At 48.2% G+C, this 12,151-nt stretch overlaps 1 protein-coding gene across 5 annotated transcripts in view; it reads right to left on the bottom strand.

The window, feature by feature from the left end:
• LRCH1 (leucine rich repeats and calponin homology domain containing 1) overlaps positions 1 to 1,115 on the bottom strand; it is a 211,699-nt gene extending 210,584 nt beyond the window's left edge. For 4 of the 5 annotated variants that reach the window (XM_051832281.2, XM_070048799.1, XM_070048800.1 and 1 more), the window contains exon 1: positions 555 to 1,089. In XM_051832281.2, the coding sequence (XP_051688241.1) occupies positions 555 to 870 (316 nt within the window). In that variant the 5' untranslated portion in view covers positions 871 to 1,089. Of the gene's footprint in view, positions 1 to 554 lie in introns of all 5 variants that reach the window. The other variant, XM_051832282.2, reaches the window with a different exon arrangement.
• Between the last annotated feature and the right edge of the window lie 11,036 nt (positions 1,116 to 12,151).

Below are 12,151 nucleotides of genomic sequence, written 5' to 3'. Positions count from 1 at the left end.
AGGAACCACACCGTGTGGGCGGTGAACTAAAGGCACGGCAAGAAGGAACCGATCGCCTCCGAAGCGGCGGCCGAGGCGGATGCAGACCGGCGCCTGGGCACCTCCTCGAAGCCGGCACCCGGTGGCACCCAAGGGGGGACCCCGCGGCGCGGCGCCGATGCCCTCGGGTCGTCCGGGGCGCGCCACCTTTGTCTGGTTTCCCCATCCGGACCCCAGCGAAGCCAACCTGCAAAGGGGGTTTGACCCGGTTGCAGGCGCGAACGCGGCCGCCTGCAACCTCCCACTTTCACGGGGCGCACAGCGACCGCCTGGAAGTCCCAGCCCCGCGCGGCCACTTCCCTCTGCGCCGCCGCGGGGTGGGGAGCAGGGGACCCGCGCGCTTGCCGGCGCACCCCGATCTTCCCGAGCCCGCTTCTCCCGCGCCCACTCGGGAGAGCTTCTGCGAGCGGACCCCCGGCGAGGCCAGATCTGACTGGTCACCGCGTCCGGGCAGGCGCGACAGCCAGCCGCACCGACATCCACACCCACCGCCTGCCCCCGGGGCCCTCGCTCACCTGCCTGCACCGTGTCCGAGAGGTCGTGGCCGGGGGCCGCGGTCCTGGGAAATTCCTTCAGTTTCCTGGCACTGAGGTTCAAGCCCCCGGAGTGGACCGCCTCCTCCAGCGCGCGCTCCAGACCCCGGTTCAAGGGCAGGTTGAAGCCCCCGCTGCCGCCGCCGCCGCCGCCGCCGCCAGTCCCGCCGCCAGCCCCGGTGCTCCCGTGGTGGTGGTGGTGATGGTGGTGGTGGTGGTGAGGGTGATGATGAGGGTGCAGGCTAGCCGCCGAGAGGGCAGGGACGAAAGGTTGGGGTTCGCTTGCCGGCGTCGCCATCTTCGCCCGCGCCCCCCCACCCCGCCCCGCCGCTCCTGCGGGGGGGGTCGCAGCTTTTCCCCTCGGCAGCCGCTGCCGAGTCCCTAGGGTGCTCCACGGAGAGACGCCGGCAGCAGGCGAGCAGGCTGCGGGCAGGCGCGCGGCTGGGGGCGGACGGGAGGCGGCCGCGGCGGCTCAGTCTTGAAGGTTTCCTGTCCCCGGGCAGCCGCGGAGTGCTGCGGCGGCGGCGGCAGCGCGCATGTGTCTCCTCCTCCTCCTCCTCCCCTGCGCCCTCCTCCGCCGCCTGCTCCCTCCGCCTCCTTCCCCGCGCGCGGCCCGCGCTGCCCCGAGCCTTCCTGCACGCACGGCTCGCGGTCGGGGTCCGTGGGAGCTGCACGTGTGCTCGGGGGAGGCTTACAGTTAGGGGCCCATCAGGTTTGGGGGGGACACCAGATTCTTTAGTTGAGGGGGGAGGTAATTAGTGGATGCGGTCGCGGCGAGGGGGAAGAATCCTCTCTGAACCCCAGTTCCCCGGGTTTTGTAGATTAGGTACAGCTCAACGGGCACCCCCGGCGTTGAGGCTCGTCTGATTTGGCTACACTGCTTAGGAGTGTATAGCTGTTGCGTTAATCCAGCAACCCGTGGGCGGAAAAATTGCTCCTCTCGGTGTACAGAGCAAGTTAAGGAACTTCGCTGGGGCAGAGGGGCAGCTGGATTCGAACTGGTAGCCCTGGGACTTCGGTTCGCGCCCTCTTATTGAGCATATGCCCGCGGCCCCGCTCCGGCGCCAACAACGAAATGCTTGGTGCCGAGTGACAGGAGAGAGTTGCGGTATAGACGCGGGACCTTGAGCATGCAGGTCGTTTGCAGGGTGGACAGGACACTGTGTCGTTCGCGGGAACCGGAGCCCCGGGATTGGCGGGGCCCCGAGAAATCAGAACGCCTCGCCTCCTCCGTGCGCCCTGCGGCGCACCGGAACTCGCGTTCTGCCTTCCGACACCCGGCGGAGAGCACCCAGGCCGAGGCTGGCACTTCTGTCGGTGATTTGGCTTGGGGAAATGAGGCTGGGGGCGGTCAAGCACACAAACTGGAGCGGGGGAGCGGGTCTACAAGCTGTGGTGCCGAAGCGTGGCTGGAGCAACAGGCCGGAACGTATGACTGCATGGACCCGGCGCTTCAGTGTGGCAGGAGCTACGTCCCCTGCAAGGACTACGCATAGTCGCCCTTAAATCCTACGGGATTCTTGGCAGCGAGCAAAACATTTTCATTGCTGGGAGGAGACCAGCGCCACCTGCCGGTATTTCCCCCCCCCCCCGCCCCCGAAACCTCCTCTCTCACGCCAAGGACACAAATCAGACTTCAAAACTAGTAATAATAATATATGAGAGTACTTTTACACGACGTGAAAATTAACCTACCTCCTCCTCTCCTTAAAAAGCCAAGTGAACAACATAGATAAGCACAGAAAAAAACTGCAGTTCAAAATCTTCGCGGAAACCAGAGGGATGTGATGAGTGTCCAGGATGTGGGTGGAGCCACCTTCCCACTGCCTGCAAACTTAGTCCAAGAATTGTGGTATCACACACAGCAAAGGTTTTTTGTTTTTTTTTTTTTAAAGACTACCAATTATCTGAGTAGAGAAAATGATGAGAATATGAGTTCACGATGGGTCCTTATGATAGACTGACCTAGTACTGCAGTTTGTTTCCCATTCTACAGATTACTAAAGTGTAAAATCCTTGAGGCAGACCCAGTGCCCATTTTTTCAACTCCCCCCCCACCCCCATAACCCGGAGCCCAGGGAAGTACTCTGTGCGCAGTGAGTGTTGGTGATTAAGCATTGCACGTTAGTTAGGCCATGTGTTCAGCAAGTTACTGCTTGTTGGAAGTTTCCGATCATTTCCCTGAACGAAGAAGTTTTTCCTTAGGATGCAGGAGAGCACTTGACCCTGAAAGCGGATCTGCCTTCTCTCTAAATGCTTAGGAAACTTGACGAGCCATTTCCCCGGCTGTCTTGCTTCTCCACTACTTCTTTGGTAAGATGGACATTTCTGGTTGGTTTAATACCCTGTTTACTTCCGAAAGCAGGCCCGAAGTGGAGTTCTGACCAAACCACGGGGCGTCCTGACTGTGCAAGCCCTGCGACGTGACTGTGTCTGTGTCTGATTCCCTCTTTTTACCTCCGGGAGCTATTCAGTGTATTTGTAATACATTCTGCTTGTTGCTGAGTCCATTTCATTTGATTTCCTGTGAATGCGTCCCAGAGCCCTAATTAACATATTGACCCCATCTTCGTCTTTACTCTCCTTATTTTCCCCATAGCCCTATTTTTAGACAGTCTGATAATCTTTTACAAAGCATTTGGATGAGGGCGCCAGATACTTTTTCATGTTCTTTTATAGCTGTCAATCATTTATGAATTGGCATACTGAAATTATTCAGAAAGGGAGGAAAGTAGAGATATTTTCAGCTCAAAAGGATGACTGGCAGGAGAAAAAAGTGATCAATTTCTTCAACAAATAGTACCAAAAAAATCCTCATTTTTAAAAATTCTTCTTGTTCTAAGAAAAGACACCAGCGTATAAATCCAACCACACTGAAGACCCAGCTTTTACGCTTGCTTGAAATGAGAAATGGAGATGTGGACAGACTTCTAAGAACTAAACTTACCAAGAATGAGAGACAAATTTGGAGATACTCATTCGGCTATGCCTCCTCTGAAAATCACCAAGAATTCTCCCAGGGTGGGACCCCCAGATCATTGGCTGAGGGCTGGGTGTGGTCAGCTGTGTCTCTTCTTCCTGGTCCTGGCTGTCCTCTGCAGTCAATGCCAAGAGGGCAAGAGGAGGCTGGCACAAGGAACCGTCATCCACGGTTCTCAACTGAAAATTTAGACAAAACCACATGGAGACGGTGGTCGAACAGGAGCAGACATTGGAGCCCCAAGGCAGGCAGAGCCAGGATATCGTGCAATCTCTCTGCCTCTGTATTCTCTAAGTGCTCTGCTTTGGTTTCCTCTTTCCTAAAAAGGAGCAAGAGTCTTCCATGATGCACACCGCCCTTTGCTGGCTCAGCCCCCACATGCTCTCAGAGCTCAAGCATTCTCTTTGTACTGTATCTGTAAATATTTATCGGTAAATATTTATCTGAGAAGGATCAGAGCATATTGTATTCATTAGCCTCCTAGGACATAAAGGGCAGGGATCAAGACGTTATTTTTTCTAACCCACTGCCTGGATGATTCAATAAATAATATTGTCTGACAGAGGCATTTTTATGTTGTAATACAGCTAATACCACCAACATGAGGTTCTCACAGAAGACAAACAATACTATCTGGGACATGTTTCAGATTTTTCTAGTGTTTCAAAACACTAAAACTGTAAACTGGTTAGGGACAAAGTGACTGACAAAATGAGAAGAATTAGGTCATATCCTGATTCTTCAGAAATTTGAATGCATTCAGTCGCAAGAATTGTACGTAATTGTGAGACTGCACTTGCCTATTTTTTTCTAGTAGAAAAAATTAACAAGACAATGACAACATGGCTTGAACATTCCTAATCTGAAAATACTACATCCAAAATGCTCCAAAAGCCAAAACTTTTTGAGCACTGACATGATGCCACAAATGGAATATTCCACAGCTAACCTGACGGGTTGGATCGCAATCAACGCACAGGCACACTTAAAAAATCATATAAAATTATCTGCAGGCCATCTGTGTCATGTGCATATGAGGCCTTAATGAATTTTGTGTTTAGACTCAAGTCTCATCCACAAGGCATCTCACTATGCATATGCAAATATTCTCAAAAAAAATCTGAAACACTTTGGTGCTGAAGCATTTTGGGTAAGGGACATTTAATCTGTAATAAATTGTAATGGAGAAACCATTTTAAGAGTTTATTTGCATTTTTTAATGTATTTGAAAGGCAGAGCAATTGAGAGAGAGAAAAAAGTTGTCCAAACGTGGTTCACTCATTAAATGCCTGTAACAGCTGGAGCTAGACTAAACCAAAGCCAGGAGCCAGGAACACCATCAGTATCTCCCAGGTGGATGTCAGACACAGTGAGCATTAGCAGGAAACTTGAAGTAGAATTGGAGCCGGGACTTCCATGTAGGGTGAGGGAATCTCAAGTGGTAGCTTAATCCCAGTGCCACAACACCCACCACAATACCATTTTTTGGAAAAAAAATAAAAATAGGTTACTTGAGTCATTTAACAAGTATTTTTTTTTAATGTTATTTATCTTTGAAATTAAAAAACCGAAGGCCTACTTGCTTAGACCCTTGATTTTCTTAAAAGGGAGGTAGTCATACATAGCTCCAGTCACCAGCCTTCAAGCATTTTCTGAAGCTGGGTTTAGACTTCAGACTATGTTTAGGCACTAGCTCTAATTTAACATAATGTTTACCTATCTTTGTGAGAGTGATGGTTTATCTGTGTCTTCACTTCCCCCTCCTTTCTAGTGTCTAAGCATTCTCACTCCAGAAATTTTTATAGATCTGGAAAGATGTTGCCTTTCTCTATATGTTTAAATATGCCACAGCTGACCACTGTCTAGATCCATCTTTTCTACCCTCTCTGTCCCAAACTCCCAAACAGAAAACTTCAACCCTCCCAGAGGCTCATCACTGCTCAAGGAGCAGAGGCCGCAATCATTGCCCCGGGCCCAGCGCTGCCTTCCCTCTCTCCTTGTTGCCTTTCAGACTAAATTAGGGTTCTGGCTCCTAGTCTGGGGAGACTTCACTTAAGTCCTTTCTAAGGCAGCTCCCACCACGTAAACAAACTACAAAATCTGGACCATCACGATACAATTCTCTAGGAAACTGTCTTCCGGAACCATTCTCTACATGACAGTAGAGGAGCGATTGATACACAATGAAAGAATTACTGATGTTTTAGACTTTGTTCTGCTTTCCTAAATATATTTGCTGTTAGGATGAAATGACAATTTTGTGTGATATGAAAATCAATATATATGTAAATTCTTATGAGATATTAGAGCCAGTTGTGTGGCAGAACAGCAACAAGCTGGCCTTGTACTTATGAGGGCTATCGCATTTTGAAAGAAACTGTGAGTAAGGTATGGCTTAGAGCTCTCAGGACAAGAAGCTGATTATTACCAAAAGAATGTCTTCTGGAATAAGCCGTCCAGGAAGATGCATAGAGTGAGGCCTGCTCTCGGGGTGCCTCGGCAGGTTCTTACAGAGGCGACCTGGTGAAGTCCTTGGAAAATGAGAATTAGAGGGCACCAGCTAACAGGACTTTAACTGTCAGTGAAGTAGATTTTTAGGTAACTCACTTGTTAGAGATGGAAATATAAGTACCTGATAATAGGTAATAGCTTTATTATGACTGGCTCACCTAAACTTTTCACCTATTCATCATGTTATACATATTATACATGTATCATAGATAGTATATGGGCATGTTGTCTTATTGGTTCATAATACAATGAGTTACTGACTTATTAGGGGAACCAATGATTTGTTTATACATCAGCAGTTTAACTCGCGTGGATAAATTGAAGCAGCCTTATCCAGTGTGGGTTCTTTTGAGTCTTGGTTCTTTAGGCTGCTGGTAGGCTCTGTGCATAAAGAATGTTATTACCAAATAAATCTGGGGGACAGAAAGTTAATAAAAACATTTGGGAGTTGTTTTACTACGGGACCTCTCTGGGGCCTTGATGTGCTAATGTACATTGTGAATATGCAGGAAAGAAAAATGATTCACAAGCAGTTTGCTCATATATATTTCACCAAAAAAATCTCTTCGTGCAAGACTGCTATCCATGGGTCACTTGTTGAGAAACTCTAGACTGTAGTAATTTCTCCATAATTTCTGTCACTGACATTATAAGTATCTATATGAGTATAATTTTATCTGATGTTATAGATGTTACATAAATCTGAGTCTCTGAGACAATGTTAAAATGTTATCTAATATAACCATAGATGTGAATCTATAGTATAATATAGGGATTATTTAATATACCACAATTTGACATATCCAAATATACCTCCAAATCATTTTTCAAAATGATGGCAAGTGCCACCATCGTCCCACCCCTCAGCAAATGGCACTCTAGGCCTATGCCTTATCAAGTTGATTTTAAAAGAACAAAAAAAATCTTCCTATTTTGACCGAAGGTAGTGTGCCTCTAACTAAAGCAGTAATTTATAGTTCCCCAAAGGCGGTTTTTAAGGCTCTTGGTGTCATTACAGGGATATGTTCCAAGCCCGAGGGTGTCATTAGTGCCCAGGCAGATGTAGAGTGGCTCCCGGAGCAGCTCTTCCCCCAGATGTAGTAGGAAATGTGCTGTGGCTATGATAACATTAAGCTTCCCATCCCCAGATGCTGTCACTGCTCATCTACCCAGGCTTTAAACATTAGATGTCAAGAACGTCAAGTTACTTCTCCAATCCTTTCAGTGCATCAGTAAAGAGGGGTTTGTATGGGCAGATATTTGGTGCAGTGGTTAAGATGCACTTAGGATACCAGAGTGCCTGGGTTTCAATCTTGGCTACACCTTCCTGACTGGGTTTGGATCCTGACTCCAGCTTCCTGCTAATGCACACCCTGAGAGACAGCAGGTGATGGCTCAAATACGTGGGTCCCTACTACCAATGAGCAAGAACCAAATAGAGTTCTGTACTCCTGGATTCAGCCTAGTCCAGCACAGCTATTGAGGGAATTTGGAAAATCAGACAGCCAGTAGGAGATCATCTCTTTCCCCCCACCAACCCCTGTCGATGTTTAAGGTTGCTTGATACTTAAAGTGGAAAAATAGACAGTTTTCTGGGTCCTATGTGTGGCGTAGCAGATGAAGCCACCACCTGCAGTGCTGGCATCCATGTGAGCAAATGTTCATGTCCTGGCTGCTCCACTTCCGATCCAGCTCCCTGCTAAAGTGCCTAGGAAAGCAGAGGAGGATGGCCTAAGTGTTTATGCCCCTGCCATCCACGGGGGAGACCTGGAAGAAGCTCCTGGCTCCTGGCTTTCGCCTGGCTCATCTCTAGCTGTTGCAGCCACTTTGGAGACTAAACCAGCAGATGGAAGATCTTTCTATGTCTCTTCCCCCAATCTCTGTAACTCTGACTTATAAATAAATAATCCTTAAAAAAAAAAAAGAAATAAAAATAAGGCTTCAAATAAGAGGGCAGTTGTACTTGAATTCCCCTCTGCAGACAGGGCCATGCCAGAGCAATTGGCTGTAGCCAGTCTGTTCCTCAGCTGGGGAGGCCTCAGGAGTCCTGTCCAGCTTCTCCATTCTATACATTGGGAAACTGAAATGAATGCACAAAGGTAAATGGCCCAATGTCACACAGCCGGCCGGTGTAGGTCAACCAGAACTCAGGTCTCTGGTTCCTATGCAGTTTTTCCTCCTATTTGCTCATGGAAATAGAAGTCCTCCGCTATGTCACTCCCCACCACATCTGGGAGATGTGCTTGTGTCCGTCCATCAGTGTGGTTCATTTGCTTTCTGCTTTATTAAAGGGGGATCATCCAGGGTGCTGACTCACAGGGCTGATGCTTGGTATGGGCTGTGGTTGGAGCTGGACCGGAGAACCTGGAATGGTCTGGTCACTTGTCTTAGGTGTAGGAGAGGCAGCATGCCTTGAGCCATCTAGGAACAATGCAGGTACCCATGGGCTAGCAGAAGTAGAGGGCCATGAGTCAGCTGAGGTCCACTATGTGGGGTGACCTCTCAGGATTCTTCCTGTCATGATTGGGAAGGCTGGGGTCCCTTGGCACCTAACTAGTGCCTACAAAATATATTGGGGGTGGCAGAATCTTTGAGAGTTTTGACGAGATATAATCTTCCCCCCACAAAAAAGAACATTAACTCCAAAATATATAGTTTTGTTGTTATTAGAAAGCTAGAGACTGGCACCACGGCTCACTAGGCTAATCTTCCGCCTGCGGCACCAGCACACCGGGTTCTAGTCCCTGTTGGGGCGCCGGATTCTGTCCCGGTTGCCCCTCTTCCAGGCCAGTTCTCTGCTGTGGCCCAGGAGTGCAGTGGAGGATGGCCCAGGTGCTTGGGCCCTGCACCCCATGGGAGACCAGGAGAAGCACCTGGCTCCTGCCTTCAGATTGGCGCAGTGCAATGGCCATAGCGGTCATTTGGGGGGTGAACCAATGGAAAAAGGAAGACCTTTCTCTCTGTCTCTCTCTGTCACTGTCTAACTCTGCCTGTCAAAAAGAAGTATCTATACAGTTTTGTACACAATTTCAAAGGTGTCAGACTCTGAACCCTCTAGAGCAAATCAAGCATCATCTATTCAAACCCAACTCTGAAGAAACCATCTCCATTATAAAACAAACAAAAATACCCTGAAGGCATGTAGTTCCCTGAGACTAGCTCAGAAAATATTCTACTTTCTTCACTGCACAAATTTTCCTCCTCTTGAAACCCTGAATTTCCTCTGGGCACTGGGTGACTTTAGAACTGTCTTCTAGCGTAGAAATGGGAATAGGAGTTAGTTAAGATGGTGGTGTTGATGAAGATGCTTCCATGCTGACAACATGCTAAACTCTTTAACACTCTAAATAAACTCCTGCTCCAACTCCCTTGGCGACACACCTGCTTTGATCCCCACACAGCCTCTCCTAATCGCCTCCCACAGCCCAGGTTGGCTCATTCCTGTGTGCGCAGGCCTTCTCCAGCATTCCTGCCATCTGGCTAATGAGGAGTCCCCTATGTCAACAGCGGGATATAGGCACCCACCTACACTTGCAGCATGGCTCCCCAGTATGCAACTCCTTCCCGAATGACACAAGGCATCTCTTGCAAGAGTCTGCAACTGGGACAAATGACGGAGGTTCCTCCCAGTCTGGGCTGAGTCTGTGGAAAATGATCTCAATGTGCTTGGGTAACATTTAAGTCATCCACCACATTCCATTTACTAAGAACCAAGAGCAACTTGAGTTGTTTCACACATAGGCATGGATATTATCTAATTAAATAACCCATTAGTCCTTCAGTTAAAGATCTCAGGAGACAAGGGTTTTACTATTGGGTTCATTGGCTGCCCTAACCAGATTTTCTCCTGACACCATTGCAGGGGATTCCAGATTGCTCAGTGAGTTATGGCATGGGAGTGGGGGGAAGATGCTTGTGGAACCTAATGTCAAACAGCCGTATTAGATACTTGCAACAGAAGCAGGAACTCTCTGTCTTCGCATTTCATTAGATGGGAAACTGGGAAGCATAGCATGGAGATTGTCTTGTGTGGCTGGCACTGGAATTGGAAGACCCCAACGTGCAGATTCCCCAGGCAGTGGGTGATAGTCTCATGATGCTCTAAGAGCGAGAGAATCACACATCTCTCAGGTCCTTGATACTGATTAGGTCACACTGTTCACCACTGTTTCTAATTCCATGTGCCTGTTTCTCTAAGTCGCTGGGATCTGGATGACTGTATTAAGTAATACTTTTTCCACTTTGTTACACTTGAAAATCCACCCCCCACACCCCCACACCCCCGCACCCCCACCCCACCAAAACTGATCTAGACTTAAGCCTTAAGGCTTTCTAGTACTGAGGCCAGGCTTTTATTTGCTTCCCCCTTCTAACTTCCTTTTAACTTACAAAGTAATTTGAATGCAAATGAGAGATATTAAATGCAATGCTCCTAAGAATTGACTGGTTTCTTAGTCACTAACTATTGGGTTAAGTAGGCAAACAAATATGTGTTCAGCACCCATTAGCCAATCTGTGCCTACCTTCAGGGAGCTGAGAGAAAAACCCAGAGGGCTTTTGTGCACGGAGGGTGGTAGAAGGTGTGGCACTCCTCTGACTTAGTCCATTTAGTGAGATAAGGAGTGAAAATCAGGAATTAACTTAAAATGTCTTTTTGCAAGGTGTAATTTAAATGCAAATTTGCTCCCTTTGACCTTGCCCTTGGTTTTTCCCTTCAATTGAGTAAAACAATCAGCTTTTATAAACTGAATGATTTCATAAGATCACAGATGTTCAATAAACGAGAAAATACTACAGTTATTTCTTCTGTGCTGTGTAGAGTTCTTAAAGGTCAAGGTCATTGAAATACTGTATGAAATGGAAAGAGAACTGAATCCATAGTGGGCAAGGTGGAGCCCTGTTTCTAGCAAGGCTGTCAGTCAGCTGTGTTACTGCAGCCAAGTCATTCAGTTTCTCTGGAACTCCATTCTTGCATCTGTCAAATGCAGAGTGGATAGCTATTCTGCTGCCGATCCAGCTCCCTGCTAATGCAGCTAACAGGCAGCAGGTAATGGCTCAAGTAAAGTTCCTGCCACCAAGGTGTGAGATCCAGTAGAGTTTTTTTTCTTTCTTTCTTTCTTTTTTTCTTTTTTGACAGGCAGAGTTAGACAGAGAGAGAGAGAGAGAGAGAGAGAGAGAAAGGTCTTCTTTTTTCCATTGGTTCACCCCCCAAATGGCAGCCCCTGCTGGCACTGTGCCGATCCGAAGCCAGGAGCCAGGTGCTTCCTCCTGGTCTCCTATGCAGGTGCAGGGCCCAAGCACTTGGGCCATCCTCCACTGCACTCCCGGGTCACAGCAGAGAGCTGGACTGGAAGAGGAGCAACCGGGGCAGAATCCGGCACCCCGACCGGGACTAGAACCCAGGGCCGGCACCGCAGGCGTAGATTAGCGTAGCGAGCCACAGCACCAGCCTCCAGTGGAGTTTCTGACTGGCTGTCATCAGTATTTGGGGAGTGAATCAGCTAATGAATGGAAGGTCTTTCCTCTCTCATCTCTCTCTCTTTCTCTCTCTTTTTTCTGTCTCTCTGCCTTTCAAGTAGATTAAACTTTTTTTAAATGTATCTTTTTTTTTTTCAAAGATTTATTTTATTTATTTGAAAGACCGAGTTACAGAGAGATGTAGAGCCAGAGAGGTCTTCCATCTACCAGTTCATTCCCCAAATGTATCTTAACAGAGGCCACCATTGTATGCAGCATGTTAAGCTGCCAGTTCAAGTTCCAGCTACTCCACTTCAGATCCAGCTTCCTGCTATTGCACTTGGGGAGGCAGCAGAAGATGACCCAAGTGCTTGGGCCCCTGCCACCTACATGGGAGAGTTGAATGGAGTTCCTGGCTCCTGGGTTCGGCCTGGCCCTGCCCCAGCTATTGCCACCATTTGGGGAATCAAGCAGTGGGTGGAAGATCTCCATCTCTCTCTCTCTGTCTCTCCCTCTCTCTCTGTCACGTTGCCTTTCCAATAAATAAACCTTTTTAAGAAGTATTTTGACAGCACCCAGAGATAGACACATTTCTAAAGCATCCTCTGTCTAGTCAGAGAGAGATAAAATT

Source organism: Oryctolagus cuniculus, chromosome 9 (genome assembly GCF_964237555.1).
Source record: "Oryctolagus cuniculus chromosome 9, mOryCun1.1, whole genome shotgun sequence".
Classification (NCBI taxonomy): domain Eukaryota; kingdom Metazoa; phylum Chordata; class Mammalia; order Lagomorpha; family Leporidae; genus Oryctolagus; species Oryctolagus cuniculus.
Note: the sequence above shows the minus strand (reverse complement) of the source record. Positions and strands in the feature narration are given on the sequence as shown.